Source organism: Carlito syrichta, unplaced genomic scaffold (assembly GCF_000164805.1).
Source record: "Carlito syrichta isolate Samal-C Ts95f unplaced genomic scaffold, Tarsius_syrichta-2.0.1 Scaffold12763, whole genome shotgun sequence".
In the NCBI taxonomy this organism is placed as follows: Eukaryota; Metazoa; Chordata; class Mammalia; order Primates; family Tarsiidae; genus Carlito; species Carlito syrichta.
Window position 1 is genome coordinate 6,230 of NW_006956859.1, and position 27,282 is coordinate 33,511.

The 27,282-nt window shown below is 40.0% G+C and overlaps 2 protein-coding genes across 3 annotated transcripts; one reads left to right on the forward strand and one right to left on the reverse strand.

The window, feature by feature from the left end:
- The first annotated feature begins 404 nt into the window (after nt 1-404).
- On the forward strand, nt 405-26,510 carry LOC103258345 (UDP-glucuronosyltransferase 1-1). 2 transcript variants are annotated; one of them, XM_008056106.2, is made up of 5 exons: nt 405-1,280; nt 22,000-22,131; nt 22,776-22,863; nt 23,145-23,364; nt 25,769-26,318. In XM_008056106.2, exons 1-5 carry the CDS (start codon nt 417-419, stop codon nt 26,064-26,066), a joined length of 1,602 nt encoding a protein of 533 aa, XP_008054297.1. In that variant the 5' UTR covers nt 405-416; the 3' UTR covers nt 26,067-26,318. The 2 variants fall into 2 exon arrangements, with proteins under 2 accessions (XP_008054297.1, XP_008054240.1); XM_008056049.1 differs by lacking the exon at nt 405-1,280 and adding an exon at nt 14,702-15,599 and having other exon boundaries at nt 25,769-26,510.
- Nucleotides 7,714-8,502, reverse strand: DNAJB3 (DnaJ heat shock protein family (Hsp40) member B3). The gene has a single exon (XM_008056204.1). The coding sequence runs from the start codon at nt 8,440-8,442 to the stop codon at nt 7,714-7,716; it is 729 nt and encodes a 242-aa protein (XP_008054395.1). The 5' UTR covers nt 8,443-8,502.
- Nucleotides 26,511-27,282: the final 772 nt, after the last annotated feature.

Sequence of the window (27,282 nt, forward strand, 5' to 3'; positions counted from 1 at the left end):
AAGAAGGAGTAGAACCAGGATTCTGGCTTCAGTGGCAGCTGGTGTTACAGAGGAAGCACCTGGAATGTGCACATCTGCCAGCAGTGGAATCTGTTATCAATGGGGGTTAGCTCTCTCCCAAAGGGAAGCCTCAGCCTCACCACCCATATTATATTAGGCCAGACTTGAAGACACAAAGACAGTGAGATAGAAAGTCTACAGCCAGGAAGCCTGCTTGTATCATCCTGGGGGCACCAGGACAAGGAGATATCAGTAGTGTTGCCAGGCACATGTGGGTAATGATTAATTTGAGGAGGGCACTCTCTCTTCCAATTACACGCCATTTTGCTAAGTGACTTGATAATAAGCTCATAAAGACATACACACACACACAAAACTAATGCAGGAGGCATAGTCAGGGTGAAAATTCTGCTGAGATGGCCACAGGACTCCAGGTTCCCCTGTTGCGGCTCGTGGGGCTGCTGCTCTTCCTGAGTGTCTGGCCCTGGGCTGAGGGTAAGAAAGTGCTGGTGATACCCGTGGACGGGAGTCACTGGCTGAGCATGCGGGAGGTCGTGCAGGAGCTCTACGCCCGAGGCCACCATACTGTGGTCCTCACAACAGAGGTGAATATGCACATCAAGAAAGAAGACTTTTTTACCCTGGAAACCTATGCCCTTCCATACACCCAGGATGAATTTAATCAGCTAATCAAGGGCTACATTAAACTGTTCTTTGGAAAAGAACATTTTCTGAAGAAATTTTTTAAAAGCATGGCGATTTTGAAAAATATGTCTTTGGTCTTTCATAAGTCTTGTGTGGATCTATTGCACAACAAGACCCTGATCAGCCACCTGAATGCCAGTTCCTTTGATGTAGTTTTCACAGACCCCATTTACCCCTGCGGGGTAATATTGGCTAAGTACCTATCTATTCCTGCTGTGTTTTTTTTGCGTGCCATTCCATGTGACTTAGATTTTGAGGGCACACAGTGTCCAGGCCCTTCTTCATATGTCCCTAGGTTGCTAACAATGAATTCAGACCACATGACATTTCTGCAAAGGGTTAAGAACATGCTCTACCCTCTGGCCCTGACATATATTTGCCGTGTTTTTATAGTCAATTATGCAAGCCTTGCTTCTGAGCTTGTACAGAGAGAGGTTTCATTTGTGGATATTCTTAGCCATGCATCTGTATGGCTGTTCAGAGGGGACTTTGTGATGGACTACCCCAGGCCGATCATGCCCAACATGGTCTTCATCGGAGGTATCAATTGTGCCAACAGGAAGCCACTGTCTCAGGTCTGTATTGGTGCCTTTATCTGATCAAATTTCCAGGCAGAACATTTTTTTAAGCTTAGTTAGAAACCCGAGTGGGGACCCAATAAAACCTTGAACTATCTTTTGGAAGATGAGCCCCTTATAGTACAGGCTTCCCCTACTAGGTGCGTGTTCTAGGAATTCATCGGTATCAGTGTACCAGCTAGTGTTCTTTTGAGAGGCTGAGTTCAGCCTAAGTGAATTTTAGGGGGAGGGGTGGGGGAGGGGAGATTTCTTCAGCATTTGTCCATTTCATGATGAATGATTTATATGGACAGCATGTCCACATTGTGCTGTGTTCAGCAGTTTTAAACCAAAAATGACAAGATCCCTGTGCCCCACCCTCCTTATTCACCTGATCTCACCAGAGGGACCTTTTATGGTTTCCATGATGAAAAAAGACCTCAAAGGGAAATATTTTACTGATGTGAAAGAGGTGAAACAGCAACGACAACAACAACAACAACAAAATGGCAGAAGCACGAAAAGATATCAATGTTGATGAGGTCAAAAATTGTTTTGAGCAGTGGGAAAAGCATCTCAATAGGTATATTGCATCAAATGGAGAGTACTTTGAAGATGACTAAAGTATAAACATGTGAGAATAAATACACAATGTTTTATAAATAAATTCTGGGGTTTTTTTTGCCTCCCACCCTCATATAAGTGCTTACTTGAATACTTGTCTTACCAAAGATTTTTTCTTCACATTGTCCTAATAGTCTTTGGTGAGATGAATTGTTAAGGGGTCTACATTAGTGTAGTTAGAATTTGCAGGTGTCACTGAGAGGAATGAGAGGCAAGGGTGAGGGTCTGTAATAGGATTGACAAGCAATGGAGGGACTCAACCAAGATTGTTATTGGAAAGACACTATCTCCATGGTTGTGTGATTTCCTTCAGCTCTGTAGGAGTAGAGAAATTGAATTGTAAACTGACCTATCGGGAATTTTGCTTGCAGATTTCCTGTAGAAGGATAAAGGAAGTGGTAAATTACAATGCTGGCATAATAATTTTCAGTGGTCCTGTCTTGGAAGGGATAGAGAGGTGCTCACAGGAGACCTAAACACTCAAGGGAAGTAGCTATTTCAAAGAGGTTGAATCAGTTAAGTGGAAGTGAGGCAGTGAAAATGAGTCTCTGTGATCAGAGAAGAAAATAACCGAGTACAACTTTTCAGAGAAGAATCTGTGCTGACAAGGGGTTTTCTGACTGGAAGTTGGTGTCTGGTGTAGAATATGGGGATATACCAGAGTTGGGAAGGCATTGTGAAGGCTGCATGTCAAATGGGTCTTCAAACTGGGACTCTGAATCCATCAAAAGATAGTGGAAGAGGCTAGGGAGGAGATACAACTGTGAGCCTATAAACCCAATGAACTTGGAGGTAGTGATAACGAGTTATGAGGCTAACAAGCGAAGGGTTTTTTAGGAGAGGCTGATCATGTAATTAAACCCACCTTATCTCTCTTCACGTTTCCATAATGGGATCCATTCCTTTACCAAAAATTTTGGAGGTATCTTGCATTAATCCTGAATATTGGGGTTTAATTGAAATAGGACTCTGGGAGTTGAATTTTGTTTCTTTATTCACTGAGTCATCTCTTCTTTTTTTTTTGGTGAGAGGATTCAGCCCATATCTGTTATATTCACTTATAATTTATATTAACTTCCATAACTGTAGCTCTTTTGTGTTATTTCTGTACTTTAAAAAATTAATGTATATTAAAGGACTCTGAGCTTCATTTTTTGATCAAATTACAAGATATTTGTTCTACTTGGTTTTCTTTTCCCTTTATGCAATAGATAAGTATTGCATTTCTTTACATTTGAATTTTCTTAATAATGAAACTTGAAGGTTATAAATAAAACTTTTTCTATGTTCTCTAGGTTTTGGTAAAAAAAAAATTACTGTTCTTTTTCATTGCTTTTTAGATAACTTAAATTTCAGTTTTTGATTTCCTCTTTCATTCAGTGACTATCTGCAAGGCTGTTTCTTAATTCCCCATATAGTTAAGATTTTTTTGTAGTCATCACTCTCTTATTTTTTTCTAATTATGTTGGATTATAATGACTTCACAGGAATGTGAAGCATTTTTTGAAGAAATCCTTAATAGGTTTCCTTTTTAGTCAGATTATTTCTACTGGACAGATCTATCCAATAGAAACATTATGTAAGTCACATGTATAAATTTGTATAGTAGAAACGTTAATAAAGCAAAAAGAAAGTTAAAAATAATTTTATAATGTGCTTCATTTAACCAGATATATCAAAAATATTGTCCTTTCATGTATTCAATATAAAATAGGGTCTTTTACATTCTTCCCCCCCCAAATCTATTGTATTACATTTATAGCATATCTTAAGTTGGACTAGCCACATTTCAGTAACTCAATAGTCATGTGTAGCTAGTGACTACTATATGATCAAATTTGCATATTTAAAATTTTTCTATTAAAAAAAATCTACTGAATGTGCTCAAGTCTGAAAAAGATGTTTGAAAAATATCCCCTTATAGTACCAATTTTGCTCAAGTTATATTTGGATTTTAAAATAATTTTTGCTTTCTATATATAACTGCTAGGTTGGTGGATGTAGGTTTAAAATTTGTATTTCCTTCACATAGTTTGTTTTTATCATTAAATAATATTCCTTCTAATCCTATGTAATTTTATCTGATATCAATATTGCTACTCCTATGTAATTTTTTTGTATTCCCCATCTCTTTACTTTTAACTTAAATTTTTTGTGTGTGTGTATGAAAACTTTGTTTAAAAAGCAATTTTTTAAAACTCCAATCTGAAAAGCTTGATGCAGCGGCATGTGTTAGGTCCATCTACTCAGGAGGCTGAGGCTACTCAGGAGGCTGAGGTGGGAAAGAGAATCCCTTGAGCTCAGGAGTTTGAGACCAGCCTAGGCAACACAGGGAGACCCTGTCCTAAAACACACACACACACACACACACACACACACACACACACACAACAAACCTCCCTCCAATCTGAGAGTTTCCTTGGTTGTAAGAATTTTGTCCATTCTTGATTTTATTGCATCCATTTAATATAAACTCATTCTTTTACATATATTTCCTTTTTCCTTCTTAATTTTGAAATTCTGTAGCACTCTTCATTTTCCATGTAGATGCAGTATTCAAATCTCCAACTCTGTTTTTCTTTCATTTATGGGGGTCCTCATTTGGTGCATCAGGTAATACAGGATTATCTTCCTACATCAAAACCTTTAATTATATCTGTGAAGTCTCTTTGCTGTGTAATATAACATTATTCACAGGTTCTAGAGATTAAGATCATTAGATACCTTTGTGGGACCATTATTCTGCCTACCACAGTCAGTAAGTTCAAAGTTAAACACACAACTTATTCAAAGCTTGAAGGTCTTTCTCTATTAAGCCGTTTATATTTTTGTTCCTAATTATCATAATACTATAAGAATGGAACTGGCAGTAGTTTGAAACTGCCAGGGGAGAGCACACCTCATTAACAAGGGTCCTGCATAATGAACATTTGTATACCTAACCTTGAGTTGTACCCCACATCTTTAAAATAAAAAAATTAAAAGTTAGCAAAATAAAATAAAATAAAAAATCTTTGTTCTTGTCATCCATAGGTTTCTGTTCGCCAGGCTTCGACACGATCATCTTACTCTTTAATTTTCTAATCTCCTCTATTTTCGCATATTAGTTCTGGAAGAGCATATTTATATTACTGATTTTATTTTCTGTATTATCAGTTTTGCTCTTTATTACTTTCTATGTACATTAAAAAAAAATCTTACTTTTAATCAGTTACTACCCCCCATAATATGACTAATCATTCTCCACAAATAATTGTTTTCATAAAGTTCTGAGGTAAATAATTCAGGTGTCTGAATTTTGTCAAATATAGACACCTCAAATGAAACACTCTCCCTGGCTTTACATATTCTCATCACCTAAGTGAAAACGAAACAAATAAGGGGAGCCCCTTAGAGTACTCCACTTTAACAAAGCTTATTTTTGAATGGGATAAAGGTAGAGAATAGGTTAGTGATTTCAATAAAGAGGACATTGACTACTTCCCAGAGTGTAGTCACACTAGATTGATGGTGACTGAAGTTATACTGTAAGGGTTTAAAGGACAGTGGGAGAGAAAATGAATTTGCATTTATTGAGAAAGTTCGATGAGAAGGCAGAATCAGAAATTCCCAGAAAGGTAAGCAGTCAGATAAATGATTTTCCAAGATGGAAAAGGCCTATTTGTTTGGAGACTGGACTCAGAGGGAAAGAAGATGGATTGATCCTTTTGTGGTTATTTGAAGGGTGCATTCTTTCTTCTAAATGCTTTCTATTGTGTGAGGTAAGCTGAACTAAAAACAGCTTTGTGTGGAGCTCCAACCAGAACTGTCTGCCTTTTTGGTTTTCTGGATCCTGCTGAGATGACAGCAGGTTTCCGGTTCTCTTGGGACTCATAGAAACATGCCTCTCCTTGCCTGGTGTGCTCTGTGAGAAGGTGCTAACAATTCCACAGAGAATCCACTGCAGGGGACTCAAGATGATCATCTTTGCACAAGAGTAAATGTCCTTTTTCCTCTCACTCTGAAAACCTTTTCAAACTCTTCCATAGAAAATAAATACTCACATACAGGCTCATAGCAGTGTTTTGAGCTGAGACATTTTAAAAAGAGATTTTCAATTTAGAAAATTATTTCAATCTAATGCTTTATACTTTCCATTTACAGCAGCACTATTCCAGTATATATAAAAACTGAATGTTGTTTTTGCCTTCAACTGCTAAAACTAGTCAGTGCTGTTAAAGACTCAGGACCTCTGAGTGACCCTGCTATGGCACTCTTTGCTGACCACTGAACGATGGAACCTATTTTAACCAGTTGTGTATCAGACACACTCATTATGCCCTATTCAGAGTGATTTCCTACACACATGGCTACCATGAAATTGCCCGTGCCTTCCTTTTACTTGAAAACTCTCTTCATCCTCAGATGTCTTCAAAAGCAAACCCACACCCAGCAAACTACTCAATGAATGTCTCCACAGGTGTGAGTTCCCTTGCCTGATGAGTAAAGGAGCTCATTTTAAAAAATCCCTGATAGTCTTCTTCTGATACTACTTATACAATTTCTAGAAAGCAATTGCCCAGGTGACTGTCCTTGACAGTCCAGTGACAGACCCTGTGAGAGTACTGGCTGACTCTCATGTTCCTGCTACATGTTGTTTACATGTCATTCCATGACAATTGGACTTTCAGGGCACCAAAGCATATCCAAACCCATTCTCACATAATCCTACTCAGTTAATGATGTGTTCAGGCCTGCAAAATATTAAGAGCATAATGCATTTTTAGGCTGTTCAGTTGCCCTTTTGCTTTCAAGCATTACACAAACCTTTCCTCAGAGGTGACCATGGGAGATGGGGCACTTTGTGATGGATCATCCCAAGGCAACATGTCCCACAAGATCTTTATTTGGTACGTAGTGTCAACAGAATGGTACATTTCAGATGTGTGAATGGTGCCTCATCCCTTAACTATGTGAAGTCTGGCTATTGTCAATCTAATTTGATGCATGTCCCAGGCATGGTAATGGGACAGTATGGTATAGCCTTATGAAAATGCTTTTTTACATTTCCAGAACCTACCATAGTTGTAGAACCAGGTCAGGGCTGAGTACAGTCCTAATATGCCATTGACCAACCATATAACCTTGCAGTATTTACTTCAATAATTTGCCCTCAGCCTTCAGAGGGAGCATATTTCTGCAAACACTGATTTCAGTTTGGTGAAATGGATTTCAGATGTCTGACCTAGAAAATTTTAAGAGAATAAATGTATGTCTTAAGCCACCAAGCTTGTGATAATTTGGTACAGCAGCCACAGGAAACTAAAACTCCCACTTTCCCAGGTTTACCTGCTTTAAAAACCATAGGGTTAACATTATAATTAAACACTGGCCAATTCTTCCTACATCCCCAACATTTATGTGCAATTAAAAGCTATCTTTAATTTATTTTAAACCAGAAGTATTATTCATATATTCGAATATTTCACCACTACATACTATAACATTGACACAAAATGATTCACAGCAAACCACCTGGCTTACTCTTCAAACAAAATGCAAAAAGATAAGGTTCAAAGTGCTGTAGAGAACCTGCTGTCCTGGCACTACAAAATGATCATCGTCTGCCTTGGGATTACGTTTAATAAATAGCAAAGTGCATACAGATATTTACAACAGTTTTAAAGACAGAGGTCCTATTTGTGTAGTCATAGCAACAAATTGGCGTTGGGATGAACCTGTTTATAAACTATTGAGTAAGCTGTTCTAAAAGTCGAGTTCACTGACACTCTCGCAAAAATGTCCTACTATTCCTCAAGATGCGCTTTAAGTCAAATGCAGACTTGAATTATTTGGTGTCGATGCGTAGCAACTGCTCTTTGCCATTTATTATCAGGGACTTTAACTCCCCGTCTTCTTCCACTTCCACCCTTTCTTGGCCATTCTCATTGATTTTCTTGGTGGTGATTTTTTTGCCGTTAACTATTTTTGTGGAAGTCGACATGGACTTGAAGCTGCCTGTCCCACCGCTACCACAGGACATGGAGAAGGAAGAAAGGCCCCCATTTCCCACAGATCCAAAGGAAGTAAATCCTGTATCAAAAGGAGAAAAACTACCCCCAAAAGCTGGAAATTCACTGAAGGTGGAGAAAAGGGGTGTGGACCCTCTGCTTCTGTTTCCCCGGGAGGCCCTCCGACCCCCGAAGAGATTCTCAAACGGGTCTCCGAAGAAGTCAAACGAAAATGGGTCCCGGCCGCCGAAGAACTCCCTGAAGACCTCGGCCGGGTCGCGGAAGGTGAAGACGTACTCGAAGGAGTCTCGGAAGGGCCCGCCGCCAGCACCGCGGCCGCCGCCATCCACTCCGGTCTCGCCGTAGCGGTCGTAAACGTCGCGTTTCTTGGCGTCCGACAACACCTCGTAGGCCTCAGCCACCTGTTTGAATCTCCTCTCCGCTTCCTCCTTGTTCTCGGGATTTTTGTCAGGGTGCCACTTGAGCGCCAGCTTGCGGTACGCCTTTTTGATGGCCTCGGACGAGGCCTGCCGGGGCACGCCCAACACCTCGTAGTAGTCCACCATGTTGGACGGCGGGCACGGCCCAGCGGGCCACGGGCGCGGGAAGCAGCGCGGCTGGCAAATCCCGGGGCACAGGCCCGAGTGCTTGACGAGGCTAGGCCACCCGGGAAGAGCGCCCCTTATGACGTAGCCGCATCACATTGGCTGAGGCCAAGGCGGATTCGCCTCCCAGGATGCCGTGCTCCTGAGAGTTGCCCAGCTCGCAAAAGGCTCTGTGTGACGCGACTTTCCGCCTAGGCACGGCGGCCCCGCCCCCCCAGGCCCCGCCTACTCTCCCAGGCTCATCCACTGCGGACCCCAGCGTAAGTGGTCTTCAAGAGGATAGTAAGCGGGGGAATTTAGGGGACAAGTAGAGGGCCATGACTCTGGCTGCCTTGGGAAACGTTTTTCCGAAAGTGGGCTTTATCAGGCTTTCCCCTCTGCTTAGGGGAGGAATAGGGTGATGGGAGAGAGTTTAGTCTGACCATGGGCTGAAGGCATTATGTCATTTGTCTAGGACTGTAGTTCTCAGATATTTTGGCCTGAGTTCTCAAATGTGTTTATTTGGATATCTATCACATGTACTCCATTAGAAATTAAAACAGAATTTAAAAGATATCTTTATTGGGCAATTTAATAACAAACGCATTCATTACACGCTAACAAATCATATTTTTATTTAACTGTTTTTAACTCCCCCCCCGAAAATGAGAAAAGTATCATTGTTCCTTTTGTTTTTCCATTTCTCTTTGGTACCTGGCTTAATAGAAGAGAGCTGGATTCTCATGTCTGCTTCTGCGCTTAATCTATTGTGATGTTACACATCACAAAGATTGACCTCTGGAAAACACTGTACACTTGTGAGAGAACAATAGTGAAAAAAAATCAAATAGCATTATTATGAAAATGGTTTTGACTTTGCAAAATTCCTATGAAAAGTTCTTGGTAATCCTCAGGGTTCTCTGGTTCATACTTTGAGAATTACTAGTCTATTACAGTAGTCCTTCAGTATTCTGGAGAGATTAGTTTAGGATATTCATTTCAAAATATGGATTCTCAAGTTGTTTATATAAAATGTTGTAGTATTTGCATTTGACCTATGTACATCCTTCCGTATACTTCCAATCATCTCTAAATTACTTATACCTAATGCAATATAAATGCCATGTGAATAGTTGTTATACTGTATTATTTTTTATTGTATTATTTTTATTGTTGTATTATGTTTTATTCTCTTTTCCAAATATTTTTGATTTGCTGTTGGTTGAATCTGCAGATGTGGTCTCCAAGGATACAGAGTGCCCACTGTACCTGTTATTCACTTTTCTTGATTGCTAAAAGAAACTCCACCTTGTTTTAGATTCTCTCAGGGAAAAGGAAAGAAAGCACTATCCACTATATCAATATCATTAAAACTTGCATGCCATGTTTATAGCAATGTAGGTAAACTTGGGGTAGAGTGATTATTTTTACTAAAACTGTTATAGCATGATCATGATTTGTTTTTGGCATTTTTTGACATTTGTATTCCCTTCACCTCCTCTTTATTCTCTTTGATACAATATTCTTTGCTTTTATAAATTATTAGGCAACATACCAGTAAAGCTGACTTAATTCTAAGAGGAAAATGATTAACCAATGAACTTTCTAAGATTTCATCATAAAGGGTAGTAAGTCTAATGGGGATGTGTTATCTCACCAGAACAAACTGTTGAGTTTGTATCACCTCTAGTGACTTGGCATGAAGGTCTGCACTTGGCACTTGGTTAAGCACGCAATAAACAGTAGTAGGAAGCTGATTGGTAGAGTTCAGGGTGAACAGAGCAATTTGAGAACATATCTAAGCAAGTTTGGGGAAGGGCAAGTGATCCAGAATGGCTGGAGGATAAAAGGCAGAGGGCAGAGGTCAAGCAAAAAGGCTAAAGAGGAGGGATAAGTTTGGACAGATGAACTGAGGTCCGGTCCAGGAGTCCTGGGGTCAAAGTTGAGGAGTCTAAATTTTTTCCTGGGCCCTAGGAAGCTGTTGACCAAAGTGCCAGAAGTGGTGGTGGTGTGGAGCAGTGCAGGGGAAGCTGATGCAGTGAGTCAGAAGGGACAGCTAGGGTTTTAGTGCACTGGGGAATGGGGCCCAGAAAACAGGACCTGAGAGAAGTGGTAGAATCAGATTCAGCACCTGCTTGCTTGGATATAGGGCCTAGAGCAAAGGAAGAAGGGAAGTCAACTCTACACAGGATCAATTTTTGAGTTCTTGTCTACAAAATCATGGACTGGCACCCAAGTAAGCAAAGCCATAACCTTGCTTATAACTCATATATGTACAATATAAATCTATAGTCTAATAGCAGATATGGATAGATATGGAAACTGCTAAAGGATACAAGACAGAACAGAACAAAATGCTCTGAAGATTCAAGGAAGATGGGTTTGATTTCCTAGAGGGTCCTGTAGATGATTCACAGGGCAGGGGACATGTTTACATTGCTCCTTTAGTTTCAACAAGCCCCTCCATTCTGATTTGATCAAAGGAGCTAGAGGTGTGCTTAGTGGTGGGCTATTAACTTCTGGTTTCGTCTTAAAAGGAAAGCACCTTCTAATGGGCTCCAGGAATGCTTTCACAGACACTTCACTCTTTAGTAGCCCCCAAAATAAGACCATATCACTGCTCTGCTCTGCAATTCCTGGGACCCCAAAGCATCCTTTCCTGTAATTGCCTGCTTGTGAGGTTTTTTTCCCCTCTGTTAACTATATCCTTTCTTACAGTCAGGGACCATTTCTAACTTGGCTTTCTGGCCCCAGCTCCTAGCATAATGCCTGGCACAACTTAGGGCTCAAATGTTCCACAAATGTTTGGTAAGTGAAGTTAAGTAGCAATGGATTTTGAATGTTGAGTCTATTCTGGTTCCAGGGCAGAGTTTTATTGGATTGCTTGGTAGTGGTTCTCAGTCATAATTCATGAGCGTGAATGTGGATTGCCTGCTATTCAGATTAGTAAATAACATTCCCTGGTCAGGGGCAGAGTTGTGGCCCCAAAGCATCCAGGTACACAGCAGCCTCTAAAAGCTTGGAGGCTCTGAGTGATGCAGGAAAATCATAAAATCATTACAGTGTTAATGATTTACTTTGCTTCCTGACATCTGCAGATGAACTCTCATAACATTGGGACTTCGGAAGAATTATCACCCCTTAAAGATTAAATTGAACTGTGAATCTCAGAATTGCAGATAAGGGCACAACAAAGAGCAAAAGCATTACTGCATCTTTTCTGCTTATCCAGAGTCTTAGTCCTAAAGAATGAAGGTGCTTGGGTGTGGGAAAGAGCTTCAGAATATAAGTGTGTGTTCATGTGTGTGTTCACATACATGTGTGCACCCATATAGAAGCACATGCAGAACTGGAGGTCTGTTAGGCCTGTTGAGAATGGATGATCCAGGGAAAGGAACTATTTTCCTACTCTAAGTATCAGAATGAGAGAGTACCATAAATGCCTGTTACTATGTCCCACAAGACACCAAAGCTTTAAAGTCAGATATTTCTTCATGATCCTCCAAGCACATCCCCAAGTATGGGTGGCCAGTGATATGGTCAAAATGTTGGGATCTGTGTGTTCATCTTGGGATTGTATAGAAAAGTAATGGATCCCAAAATAAAAGAGTTAAATGCTTAGCTTTGTCTGCACTCTAGTTCTGCCTTTCTTTGGGAGGGAGCGTTTCTGATCAGCAACTATGGTACTTGTTCCCTTCACTTTGTTTCCTGGGATACCTGTTGGTGCTAGGCATTGCTGTGTGAGCACATTCTCCTTGGCCTCAAAGTCCTACCATCTTCATTCTCTCCTTTTATTTTTATGGGATAATGACTTGGGATTATAACTTTATTTTTGACATCTAATTGGTTATAAATTTCTAATGGTCTGGGTACCACTACAGGCCATGGGAAGTTCTTAAGAGCAGAGGCTCTAGGTACTGACATACAGGACTCTGGCAAATTCCTTTTCTTCTCTCAGCATCAGCATCTTTGTTTGTAAAATAGGAAAGAGAGTACAGTATCTGCCTCTATAGGATAGTTCTAGGGAATTTCAAAAGATGTGTTGTAAAATGCTTAAAACAATACGTGGTACATAGTCCATGCTCAAATATAAATTCGTATGATTGTTTTTGTTTGCTTTTCCCCTTTACCTTCAACTCAGTCATCAGAATTTCCCAAAGTGTCTTACTTCTCCTGGACCTTGGACCAGTGTCATGAGTACAATTTAACTTGCCTTAATTTATCTATTTGGTTTTCTACTGTGAACAAAAGTTCTCTGGAAAGGAATCTGAAGGAAAGAGACTTTATTCCAGTGAACAGTTTGCAAACTGGGAAGATGCAGTCTCTCATGTAAAATAAAGGTGCGGGCAGGGCTCTGGTAACACCCCTGTAATCCCAGTGCTTTTGTCTGACTGAGGCGGGAGAATCTCTTGAGCCTAGGAGATCAAGACCAGCCTAGGCAACATAGCGAGATCTCCCTACAAAAAACTTTAAAAAATTAGCTGAGCATGGTGACATGCGCCTGTAGCACATGCAGAACTGGAGGTCTGTTAGGCCTGTTGAGAATGGATGGTCCAGGGAAAGGAACTATTTTCCTACTGGGGTGGCTGAGATGGGGGAAATTGCTTGAGCCCAGGAGGTCAATGCTACAGTGAGCTGGGATGGCACTACTGCACTCCAATGTGAGCAACAGAGTAAGACTGTGTCACAAAAATAATAATAATTAAAATACTAAATAAAAATAAAAGTGCAGTACAGAGAACAAAGGGAAAGCAAGTTTTTAAGTTATTAAAAAAACACAAAAAACCAAGATCCTAATCAGGCTGGTTTATGCAAATGAAGGATTGAAACTCCCTTAGAAATCATTGGTCAGTGCAGCTGAGTTCTAATTGGTTGATACTGCTGAGCTCTTATCAGTTGATACAGCTGAGCCCTGATTGGTCAAGGCAGGCGAGCTCTGATTGGTTTGTTTAGGTGAGCTCTGAAAGTTCCAGTAATAAAATACCTCTTGTTTTGGAGGGAACTCAGAATAGTTGTGTGACTCCTGGTCAGTAAATGGCCACTTGACTAAAATTAAAATGTAGGCCCAGTCACTAGGAATCTATCCTGAAGGATTGGCTCTTTCAGGTTCACGCTATTTCGGAATGTTTTACCACTGCCTCTTCGAGTGAATACAGATCTGTCCTTGGGGAAGGCTTCAGTGTACATGTACTCAGATGAATTTTCCTTTCCAGTCGCTCTCTACCGCAGCAGGCCACTCCACCCGGTTCCACCCCAACCTCATTTCCTTCTTTGTATGGCTGACAATCTCTGAGTCCTTGTGCATCTGTTTAAGCTGTGAGTCTGTCTCTCCAGATGGAGCATGAGTTCTAGGGAGTCAGGAGACTCGTCTGTGGTGGGCTCTGTTGCAGCCTCAGGACCCTGTGCTGTGCCAGACTCGATAAATATGTGTTGGATGCATAAATTAAACAACAACAACAACTGGGCACAGTGACTCGTGCCTGTAATCCCAGCATATTGGGAGGACAAGGTCAGAGAATTGCTTGAGCCGAGGAGCTTGTGACCAGCCTGGGCAACATAGGGAGACCTCGTCACAAAACATCAAAAAATGAGCCAGTTGTGGTGGTGCGCATCTATAGTCTCAGCTACTAGTAAGGCTGAGGTGGGAGTATCCCCTGAACCCAGGAGGTCGAGGTTGCGGTGGACCGTGAATGTGCCATTGCATTCCAACCAGGGCGACAGAGTGACACCCAACTCAAAAAAGAAAAAAAAAAAAAAAGAAAGAAAGAAAGAAGGAAAGAAAAAGAGAAGAAAAAGAAAAAAGAGAAAAATGAGTGGAGGCCAGGGAATCTTGGAGGACGACATTCTAAAGGTTTCCATGACCGAAGTTAGGGTTGCAATGTCATGTTCTTTTCTTTCTAAAAGGCTTTCTACAAAGCTTTCTGTTTCATTTCTGAAAAGGGAGTCTGCTTTGTCATTACATGGTCCTTTCTCCGCTGGTAACACTTCTTGGACTACGGAAATAATAATTTAATGGATCCAGAGGTACTGGAGGTACTTTGCTTTCTGTGTTCATTGAAAAATGTGATTTGAGTAAGAAATTACAACCAGTTGTTGCATATTTAAAAAGCGCAGTGAAGCTCCACCCTTTTTATCTCAGAAAATAGACTTCCTGCTATCTTTGCTGACTGACGGCTTTAGTCATGTGACCCAATCAAACATTAACTGGGTGTATAGATTGGTTCTTGCGACATATAAATAGGAGAGGGCGAACCTCTGGCAGGAGCGAAGGTGCCATGGCCGCGGGGTTCCGGGGCTGGCTCCCGCCTGTTTTATACCTGCTGCTATGCGCTGTCGGTCCCGGTATATCCCACGCCAGGAAGGTGCTGTTGGTCCCAATGGATGGCAGCCACTGGCTGAGCATGCGTGGGACCATCCAGCAGCTGCAGCAGAGAGGACATGAAATAGTGGTCCTAGCGCCTGATGCCTCGGTGTACATCAAAGAAGGAGCATTTTACACCTTGAAGAGCTACCCTGTGCCATTCCAAAAGGAGGATGTGGAAGCGTCTTTTGTTGGTCTTGGGCATAATGCTTTTGAGGACATTCCTTTCCTGCAGCGTTTGATTAAAACATACAAGAAAATCAAAAAGGACTCAGCTCTGCTTTTGTCTGGCTGCTCCCACTTACTACACAACAAGGAGCTCATGGCCTCCCTGATGGAAAGCAGATTCGATCTGATGCTGACAGACCCGTTCCTTCCTTGCGGCCCCATCCTGGCCCAGTACTTGTCTCTGCCTATTGTATTTTTCTTGAATTCACTGCCCTGCAGCTTGGACTTTGAGGCTACCCAGTGCCCCAACCCATTGTCCTATGTGCCCAGGCCTTTGTCTGTCAACTCAGATCACATGACCTTCCTGCAACGGGTGAAGAACACTCTCATTGCCTTGACGGGTTGCTTTATGTGCAATGTGGTTTATTCCCCTTATGAATTACTTGCCTCAGAAGTCCTTCAGAGACATGTGACGATCCAGGACCTTTTAAGCTCTGCATCTGTCTGGCTGTTGAGGACTGACTTTGTGAAGGATTACCCCAGGCCCATCATGCCTAATATGGTTTTTGTTGGTGGGATCAACTGCCTTGACAATAACCCACTATCCCAGGTGTGTATTTGATTAGGGCCATTACATACCTATGTTCTTGTAAATACAGTATTTTGGATAGATGAACTTGCCCCAGATAAATGCTTAATGAGCATATTGAGATAGTTTTAAGTGCACTCTTTTGTTAATTTCTGAGTCTCCTAGGCCTACGTTTTTCTGTCTTTGGCATCACCTTCTAAATTATTTCTTTGTATCTGAGGTTTTGGCAAAGCATGCTTTGGGTATTTTATTCTCTGTGCTCCAGTGGATAGTAATCAGTTAAAAGGAATAAGTATTAAGTGTCATAAGCACAGAGCTCTAGATTTCGGGCACCTTGCAGAAAGCTAAAATATGCAACATGTACCTTGCCCTGGATTGGATCAGGCACACAAAGTTAAAGAATGATGAAATAGATATCTTTCTTTGATATCTGTAGATTCTGGCACAGAAAGTTGCCTTTGTGGTCCTGGTTAAAACTCCAGTTTCTAGGTATTCTAATAGGAAGCTAAATCCTGCAGTCCCTTCTTTTCTAATTACTGAATCACCGGACAGCCAGGTTCTGATGTTGGGCAGAAGGGTCATGGGTCTCACTTTCTGACATGCTAGTATGTTAATTTTTCCTCTGTAGGATTTGAAGTATGCAAAAAGTAGCATTTCATCCTCTTCTTATAAATATCAACAGAGATGATAGAGAATAATAGGAGAGTCTCCTTCGGATGAAGAGTTAGGGAAGGACACTTCAAGGAGGTGACATTTGGGGCATTCATTCATTTATTATTCAAAGATTGGCTGAGAATCTACTAGTAGCCCAGGCACTTCCTAGGTCTGGCTCCTATTAAGGGACTGTTATTACCTTTGGGAAGCACTGGACTTTGTTTCCAGTATGCCTTCAGCGTGATTCATATTGTAAATAACCATGTAGTTGTCATGGTGAGGTGAAACTATGAGCAGCAGAAAGAATGTCCAATGAGAAGTCAGGTGCCAGGTTGACGCCTCCACCTAACTGCCATGTGACAGATTCCCCTGCCATGAATCTTTGAGTCTTATCTGTAATGTGGAAGAAGATTTGATGACTCTCCTGGCCCTCCTGGATCTAAGATTCTGGTTCCCGTGGCCTATTGGAAGAAGAAGGTATTACTGATTTTCCAAAAGCAAGACAAGAAAACCTAACAGTATAGAAAACCATTAATGATTCCCTTTCATGTAAAGGAAAAGGAATAGGTAAAATATCACCTAATCAATGGGCACAGATCAAAGGAAAGAAATCTAGTAGCATGTTCGAATTAAAGAGGTATTAAAGAGAAATATTTTTGGCATCATTGTAAAGGGTCCAAGAAAAAGCAATTGTGTTTCACATTCACTTTGAAGTTTATTTATTTTTAGAGTCGGGGTCTCACTCTGTCAATCAGGCTGGAATGCAGTGGCACAATCACAACTCACTGCAGCCTTGACCTCCTAGGCCACCATGCCCAGCTTTTTTATTTTTATTTTTATTTTTGTAGAGATGAGATCTCACTAGGTTGCCTAGGCTGACCTCAAACTCCTGGACTCAAACAATCTTCCTGCTCGGCCTTCCAAAGTGCTGGGATTGCAGGTATAGCCAACATGCCCAGCCTTCACTTCGAAGTTTAAAACTTTGGAGACGAGCACGCATAATGGAACGAACTTCTACAAAATGTCCTCACCAAGTATTTGTTAAATGAGTGAAAGAGAAAGAAAAAAAAGATACAAACTGAGGACTAGTTACTGGATAGATAGTAATCCCCGATAGTTCTTTATACTCCTACAATTACATGCAAACTTATATATAAACATATAAAATTGTTTTGATTGCTTTTCCTACAAAATATGGTAACACTGTATCCCACAACTCACTTACCAATATGTCATGGATATCGCTCCAGTTTTAAATAGTATATATATTTTATATTTTTAAACTATGAAATAGTATTTTGTGGTATTTGTGTGCTACAGTTTATTCTACTAGCCATCTAATCTAGTTCCCCACAGAAAAACATTAAAATTTGTATTCTAGGATTTTGTTGTTGTTGTAACTTCAAACACCATCTTTTTATTTTTTTAACTTTTAATTTTTTTATTTTAAAGATGTGGAGTACAATTCTGGTTAGGTGTACAAATGTTCATTATGCAGGTACCCTTGTTGATGAGGTGTGCCCCCCCTCCCCAGGCAAATTCCCACTACTGCCAATCCCGCCTCCCCACCCCGCCCTGCACCCCACAGTTTCCTGCTACTGCCAATCCTTTTCTTACAGTATTGCAATAGTTGTTCAAGGTCCGCTTATGAGTGAGAACATGTGTTACTCAGTTATTTGTTTCTGTGAAAGATCACTCAGTATTGTAGACTCTAAGTCTATCCAGGTTGCTGCAAACACTGTTGTAACAAAGGTAAAAAATATTTTGTAATTTTCTTGATATTTGTTTTTTTCCTTATTCATTTTTATTAAGTGTTTTACAGGTTTATTTCACTACTGTAAATGTGTTATATTTTTCATTTCTATATCTAGGTGATCTACTCACTATTCAGTCACCTTGCCAAAATGTTGATTTTCATAATTAAAAAAAAACTAGCATGCATTCATTTGTTGATAAAGGAATTTGGGTTTCTTATGTTCCAAATTTCATGCCAAATATTAATGTAATTGCATTCACTGGAATCTCTAAAAACAGTTGAATAATCTGGCAATAAGAAAGATTTCTGTCTTGCTACTGATTTGAATGGTAATTGGTCTTTATTTTATTTAATCATTTTCTTTAAAAATTTTTTTTTCTGTTTTAAAGATGTGGGGTACAATTCAGGGTTAGGTATACAAAGGTTCATTACACAGGTACCCTCTAGCAGTTTCCCACTACTGCCAATCCCTTTCTTATAGTATTATGATAATTGTTCAAGGTCCACTTATGAGTGAGAACACGTGGTACTCAGTTCTTTGTTTCTGTGACAGATTACTCAGTATTATAGACTCTTGAGTCCATTCAAGTTGCTGCAAAGTTCATAATTTTGTCCTTATTTAATCATTTTCTATTACTTGCCATTTATGGCAAATAGTCTTTATTTATTTAAATAATTTCCTTCTTTATATTAGGAGGATTTCCTTCTTTTCATTGGTAGGAGAGGCTGCTGAACTATCTTTCTGGCATTTATTGATACAATCATATCTCTTTACCGTGTAAATTTTATCCCTGTGGTGAATAGAATGACTACCTATTGGTTGCTGCCTTGTTGGTTCAAGTAGGCTTAGGTGTGAAACTAATCTTTGTAAGTTGTACCTGACAGCAGCCACCTTTGTCTTCTTTAATGTTTTAATCTGAAATTCCACTTTTTGATGTAAATATCACTACTCCTGTATTATTTTTGTTTATATTTCCCTAGTACCTTTTTAGTACTCTTTTTTCTACAGACTTTCTTTCTTTTTCTTATTAAACAACATGGAGCTGGTATTTTGAATCTGGTCAGACATTGCTTTAGGAGGTGATTTTTGCCTGTTTGAATTTAACAGTTGATATACTTGACTAACTCTCCCAATTTATTTTGTGCTTGATTTATTTTTTGCCATTTTTCCTTTTCCTGATTCCTGGTTGGTCAAGTCACTATTTATTTTTTCTTTTCCCTTTTATTAATTAAAAATACTATACTTATACTCCTCTAATTATAATTGTCCTATTCTCAATACTCTTGATAAAAGTCCTACACTTCAAGAATAAAGATGAGACTTTATCCTGTTAAGAAAGTCCACAGAGAGAAAGAGAGTATGCATATCGGTCCCGGAAATGTTTCCACCCTTTTATTTTTCTGGACTTCTTACAGAGAATGCAGCCTCTTTATTCGTTATAAGTAGTGTAATTATGGATGACTTTATTGTCAATAAGTAGTGTAATCATGGATGACAATATGGCCTTGACTGATTATTTACAGATTAAAATGATATTATTATGCAAGAAAAGAAAGTCCATAGAGAAAGCACAATTTGGCATTGGACATGTCTTTGGTGTACCTGAAGTAAAGGAGATAGTAAAACAATCTTGAGAGGAAAGGAATGAAACTCAAGAAATCTAAGATGTCATTCCCCTGCCAGGGTGAGAGACTATCTTTGTGGATAGTAGTGATTTAGAGACGATAGCTACAATGTTGGGTATGAGAAAAATAGCCAACCTGAAGATCAATGAGGACAGAGACTTTGAGATGGCGAGAAGAAAGTTTGGGAGAGGGAAGGTGGAAATACATGTGAGCAACTCATGATGCATGGTGGTGAAGTCCCAATATGCTGTCTAAGTGCAAAAGAAGGATTCTGGAGAAACAAAAAATTTTCCCTGTCTTTGGAAGGGAAAATCTAACAAAAAGCCTGAACTAAAAATACTAAACTCTCAGTAAAAGTTAGGAGCTATTTTAAAGGTTTCTTCTTAAATGGGGAGGCCTTATCACATCAGGGAAATCTTTCACTCAGGGAAGTCCTGTCCTTTTTGGAAGGGGATAAACAGTGGGGAAATTGAAGGTTATTGTCAGTCAACATGTTGTTTTACTCTTTGGCCAACTGTGAAGTCATGATGAAGTTTAGGGGAAGTTTTGCCCAAGTAGAGGATGAACTTTACCTTTACTGAGCTGGTAAGAGCTGATTTACGGACCTTGAACAATTATCAATTACCGTAATACTATAAGAATAGGATTGGCAGTAGCAGGAAACTTTCCCGGGGTGGGGGAGGCAGGGTTGGCAGTGGTGGGAATCTGCTGGGGGGGGGGCACACCTTAATAAACAAGGGTACCCGCATAATGAACATTTGTATACTTAACCCTGAATTGTACCCCACATCTTTAAAATTAAATTTTTTTTTAAAAGCTGGCTTAAGCTGGGCTTGGTGGCTCAGCCTGTAATCCCGCGCCTTGGGAGGCTGAGGTAAGTGGATTGACTGAGCCCGCGGGTTCGAGACCCGCCTGGGCAAACTGGCGAGACTTCATCACTACAATAAATCAAAAATGAGCTGGGCGTGGTAGTGCGCGCCTGTAGTTCCAGCTACTTGGAAGGCTGAGGTGGAAGGATTGCCGGAGCCCAGCAGGTCGAGGCTGCGGTGGCCGGGAGCGGCCACTGCACTCCAGTCTGGGCGACAGGGTGAGACTCCAACTCAAAAAAAATAAAAATAAAAAAAGCTGGCTTAGAGTGAGGAGTTGGCCATGATAACACAATCTCTGCAGTTTGCCCTTTGTAGATCTGTAGATAAACTTTTGTGCCATTTAAACTTTAACAATGTCCTGCTATTTAACTTTGGGTGTTTATGGACCTGTGGGCTCAGTTTTGTGTGAATCACATCCAGTTGATTGCTGAGTGGATGTGAGAGAATGTACAAGAAGGGGAAATTAGACCCAGCCCTCTCCAGATGAGGTTAAATGTAAGAGTAGATTTCCTGAAGGAGCGAAAGTCCTAGGAAATTTAGATAAGCCATTTACCATTACTCAGTAGGAAGAGCTTAAAGAACACTTGGAAATGAGTTGTCTTTCCCCAAGAAAGGGGGATGGGAAGGGAAGAAGGACGTAGTATTGATTCTAGGGAGGAAGGACTTCAGAAAAGCCATCTCAGGATGCCAGAACAAAAAAATGCAGTGTTGTGGTGGAGAAGATGACTCTGGGCTCCCTTACCTTTTAGATGAGCCTGATAGAAAAGGCCAGTATACAGCTGCTATGAACCAGTGGGCTCATGAGGGCTGGGCTGGTGTGGGTGGATGGGGGAAAGCTAGTCATGGGCTTTCCTGGTCATATTTCAGGTCAAGCTTGGCAGAAGTCCTGCTGTGCAAGTTGTATGAGCTGATCCGTGTCAGAAGTCTCCTATATCTTACATCTGGGTGACCAATGACCTTGTTGCCTAGGACTGTTCAGGTTTTAGTATTGAAAGTCCCATGTCCCTGGAATCCCTTCTGTTCTGGCAAACCTTACCACATCACCATCTTATTAGTGCTCTCAGTATTCTTTGGAAACATAAAACCACTTGGAAGACTCTTAGAGAATTAGTTAGATCATCAATAATCAATAGTTGGGGAAGAATTACCATACTTATGCTTTGCTCTATTTCCTGTAAGTAGAATTACCATTGTGTGTGTGCATATACAGGTATGTAGCTATACTTTTCTTTTGGAAAATTAACACATTACTTCGATTTTGCATCTCAAGGAAGAACCTCACAGATAACCCTGTAGGTAAGAAGCCTTTCTCCTTTGGAAGAAAATAAGGGAGGAGAAAATGCTGTAAAACTCACATTAATAATTTTTGACTCTCTCTCTCTCACACACACACACACCCACACACACACCTTTAATCTTATTCTTAAGAGGAAGAAACCTAATTCATAGCTTAATGTATGTAGTCACCAAAGAATATGAGAAAAAAAATAACTGGAAATTTCTTTTCTGGTTCTAGGAATTTGAATCCTACATCAATGCTTCTGGAGAACATGGAATTGTGGTTTTCTCTTTGGGATCAATGGTCTCAGAGATTCCAGAGAAGAAAGCTATGGAAATTGCTGATGCTTTGGGAAAAATACCTCAGACAGTAAGAAGATTCTATACTACTCATTCATATCTGTCTTCACAGGAGCCCAAATCCCAGACTTCTAGTATCTAGATTAATTATTAGTTGAAACTTTAGATCTGGATTTTCTCTGTCACTTTCCAACTATTAATCCAACGTTTTTTGTATTATTATTATTATTTCTGTTTTGCAATTTTAACCCTCAAATATTCTGTTAAATCATGGTCCACTTTACTCAGAAGTCTCATTTTCTCTGAGAGGCTCAAAAGTGTATTAAAGATAATTTTATTAAAAGTAAAACAGCATATTGTTTTTTCACATTAAATAGGACTGCTTTTCCAAAAAGCTGTTAGTTCAGACACAATTTATTTCTTATATTTCTGCTTTTATAGTTCTGTATCTGCTCGTTTTATTAAATAAACTTTTCCCTGAAGTGCAGAAAAGTGAAAAAGTCGTAAGTGCACAGCTGGATGAAATCACATAGTGAATACCCCCTGGTAACCAAGCCTCCAGAACAAAGCACTGAATATTGCCAGCTCCCAGAGCCTTTAGTTACTGAGCCTCCCAGTCTTGTAAAGGATCCTCCTTCTAGCTACTACTGCAGATTTTAAAAAACAAATCACGTCATATTCTTTCTTTAAACACTGTTCTTTTGTCCCTGCTAGGTTTTGTGGCGGTACACTGGAAGCCGACCATCGAATCTTGCAAAGAATACAATACTTGTCAAATGGCTGCCCCAAAATGATCTGCTTGGTATGTTGGAAGAATTTGACATGTGGGTCCAACCAGGGTTAGATTAAGAAAATGATTTAGGCACAGCTGTTCTAAAGGACTGTTTAGCTTGAAAATAATATGGCCAACATATTGTACATTGCTTTATCTAGTGGGGTATCATAACCCACATTTTCTTCTGGAACCCTCTGTAAGGGCCGTATGTGGCTAACACTGAGTCCTTAGAGTCTTTTCAGAACCCAGTGTCAGATGGTGAAACTCAGATACCTGACTGTTGGCACTCTCCTTGTTTTGCCTCTCAGGTCACCCAAAGACTCGTGCCTTTATCACCCATTCTGGCTCCCATGGTATTTATGAAGGAATATGCAATGGCGTTCCAATGGTGATGATGCCTTTGTTCGGTGATCAGATGGACAATGCAAAGCGCATGGAGACTAAGGGAGCTGGAGTGACCCTGAATGTTCTTGAAATGACTTCTGCAGACTTAGAAAATGCCCTAAAGATAGTTATCAATGACAAAAGGTAAGAGAGAAGGTACAGAAGAATACTTCCTGTACTTTGGCCAAAGCATTCATAATAAATATTCAAATATGAAAATATATACAAACCTGTATTTACAAATAAGATCATTTGGGGGTTAGCATTATTCACTTTATGAAAGGATTCTTGAGTTCATATACAGTTTATCATAGAATTTATTTAACATTTTATTTCTCCTGGTAGATTAAAAACTTCAATTTATAAAAAAAAAATGCCATCACAATAGACGTCTGATCTATACATTCCTTCACAGAGAGAAATATTCTATTAGAAGGTGCATAGTATACATAAGATAAAAACAACCCAAGTGCTTAGAAGTACAACTTTTCCCACTACTGGAAAATGTGAGAAATTGTATCCATGGGTTTTATAAATGAGGGCATCATAAAATTATACAGACAAAGGCTTAGAATAAAAGCAAAGGCAATGTGATCCCAAAACTGTTCAAAAGGCAAAAGTCAACTGATCAAATTATTTCTGCATGAAATTGAGTGTGTTACTGTCAAGCTCAGTAATAATAGGCTGAACAAAGCTTTATGGGAAGAAGTGATGGCTGGTGGGGGATTTCATCCAACAATAGATAGTATGTGTGGGTGTGCATGTATTTTTGTATGTGTGTGTGTGCATCCATGGTGTTTACTCATGCATGTGAGTGGTACATGTGTGCATGCATATGAGTACATGTGTGCATATGTATTTATGAGAGCGTCAGGTGCCTTCTTCCATGGTTGCTTTCTTTAGAAAGAAGCACCAGTTAGGACAGATGGGAAAAGCTGCAGCATGTTCTGATGGGAGGAGACAGAACCAGAGGGCACACACCAGCCTGGGCAAGGAAAAACAAAGAGAACTGACGACTGACCTCCAGCTTTCAGATGCTACTGTGTGTGTAGTGCCACTGGAAAAAAGAGCAAAGTCCATCTGACCTCAGAGTCAAGTGCCCAGAGTGTTGAGTGGTGTGGGTCCCATCCTTCCCTTCCAGCTGCTGCTTCTGACAGCTCAGAGTCTCACTATGGTGCAAACATGTCAACACCATGAAAACCTGACTGCTCTTTACACTCTGATGAAGCTCTTTCTTGAGGTTCACATTATTCATATAATTTTGATCCTTTGTTCAGCAGTATAGATAACTATCTGTAACCCCAAAAAGGACTTGGCAGAAGTTCTCTAGTGCATTGTTTTTTTAAAAAAATAGAAATCAATCAGCATAACTTAACTAACTTCATCTACTCATTTTTGAGCCATTTCTATCTAAATTTGCATCTCCATGTTTGCAACACTCAAGTCTGGGACTGTACCTACACCAAATAAAGAGAACTGGAAAATTTTCAAACATCAGTTTATACAGACAACCAGGCTGTAACGGGAGCTCAGTAAATAATGAATGAATGGCTGAAAGTTCCAAGAAAATCTATCTTAAGAGATTCACATAAAAGGAAGATATGTATTATGATTTATGGTCAAATACTAGTATTACATTATAATAATATTCCAAAGTAAAATTACAACTTTGCTTAAGGACAGCAATGATCACAATTAGTCCCAAATAGGAGTCTTCTTTTTTTTTTTCTTTTCCTTCTCCTACTTTTCCTTCCCCTCTTCCTCATTCTCTTCTTCCTTCTAAGTGCATCTCATCAAAGATTGAAACATCGAACTCATTTTGGATTTAGATGTTCTCATGCAGCTATCACACTGTCCAAAATAAACAGGAAACCCATGTTGCATTAACTGGGTTCATAGACACAGCCTCACTCTAAATCTAGCACCTAGATGGTTTGATATTTCAACAACTGAATTGAAAGTATATCATCACCTTGGAGTCGGCACTTAAAAAAGCAGCTTTTATTTTGGCCAGAGGTAGTTGTTTACAACTTCAAATGGGAGACTATTCATAATTTCTGACATGATCTTTTGCTTAATTTTATTGTATAAAAGTATATAATCTAATTTCCCACAAAAATATTACTAATAGGAAAAGTAGAAAGCAAGGCTAAAATATTTGTAAAATTATAATTTTGACTTTCCTTCCTTCCTTTCTGCTTTCCTTCTCTTTCTCCTCCTTTCCCTCTCCCTCTCCTTCTCCTAGTCTCTGACTCTTCCTGTCTCTCCCTCTCTCTCTTTCCCCTCCCCCCCTTTGTTTGTTTTTTTTTTTCCCAGATAAAAAACATTTATTAAAAATGCATGTGTTTTATTTTCTGATTATAATAGAAACACAGCCTGGACGATATAGTGAGACCCTGTCTCAAAATAAATAAATAAAAGTAATAGAAATACGTTTCCTCACCAAGTTTGAAAAGCTGGTGGCATTCCTAGCCGGAAGCAAGCAAAAAGGGAGAATTGTTCCTGACTACAACCTGTTCCAGGCATAACACAACTGTCTTGTGTTTAGCTACAAGGAAAACATCATGCGCCTCTCCAGCCTTCACAAGGACCGCCCCGTGGAGCCGCTGGACTTGGCCGTGTTCTGGGTGGAGTTTGTGATGAGACACAAGGGGGCGCCACACCTGCGCGCCGCGGCCCACGACCTCACCTGGTACCAGTACCACTCCCTGGACGTGATCGGCTTCCTCCTGGCCATCGTGCTGACGGTGGCCTTCGTCGCCTTTAAGTGTTGTGCTTTTGGCTGCCGGAAATGCTTCGGGAAGAAAGGGCGAGCTAAGAAAGCCCACAAGTCCAAGACACACTGAGAAGTGGGTGGGAAATAAGGTGAAATTTTGATCAATTCCAAACTTGAAAACAGAATCAGTGTTAAATTCATTTATTCTTATTAAGGAAACATTTTGCATAAGCTAGTCATCCCTAGAGTGGTTTGAAATATTTTTTTTTAACAAAAATAATCGAATCACTAGTCAATAAAGATATTTGAATATGAATTCTGTCCCCTCCAGTACCTTTAATCTGGATTACACTTGTCGTCTTTCAGATGACTTGCATAGAGGGCTGGCATGCTGCATCACCCTTCTTATTCAGGAATGTGGCCTGTTTGGTGGCGCAGAATTCAGAGGTGTTGCCACGCATGGCTGCCCCCACTTCTGATGGCGGTTTTGACCTCATCATCTGGCTTCTATAGATTGTTGTGATTGATCCCCTCACCCATAATAATCTGTCCTCACTTAAATTCGTGCTTCATAGGTATCACTTTGTGTGATGAAGGGAAGGGAAGCTTTGTACCTTTAGGACATACTTGAAATGAATGAATGGATTGAGTCTATTGAGAACAGTGTATGATTTCTTATTCTGGGGAAAAGGAATGATGCTATTCATATAAAATTGATGGGTGGTGTATTTGAGAAGATAATTGTGGTATAGATCAAATGGTTCTGAATTTGATAAAAACCCAAAGTGTAGTGCTGGAGTGCTGGAAAAGAATATCTTCTCTGTTTCCCACAACTAAAAATGTATTAATAAATTCATATAAATTATATTTTTAGGTGTTTTCTCTTCATTGGTGTTGCAGTTATTTGTTGTTACATTACATTTTTCCAAATAAAAAAGTAGTGCATGATTATGACAGAAAGTTTGAAAAATACAGAAATTCACACAAGCACACACATTCATTGCATGTGCATATACAGGCACACAAGAAAAAAAATCACCGGTAATCATATTGCCCAGAAATAACCACTGTTAATAATTTGGCAAATGCATACACTTACAAAACATTGCAGATATACCAAATATACCTAGAGTTGGTTTTTTTTTCTTTTTTTTGAGTTGGTGTCTCACTCTGTCACCCAGGCTGGAGTGCAATGGCACGATCACAGCCACTCCAGCATTGACCTGCTGGACTCTAGCAATCCTTCCGCCTCAGCCTTCCAAGTAGCCGGAACTACAGGCGTACGCTAACACGCCCAGCTAGTTTTTGATTTATTGTAGAGACAAGGTCTCGCCAAGTTGACCGGA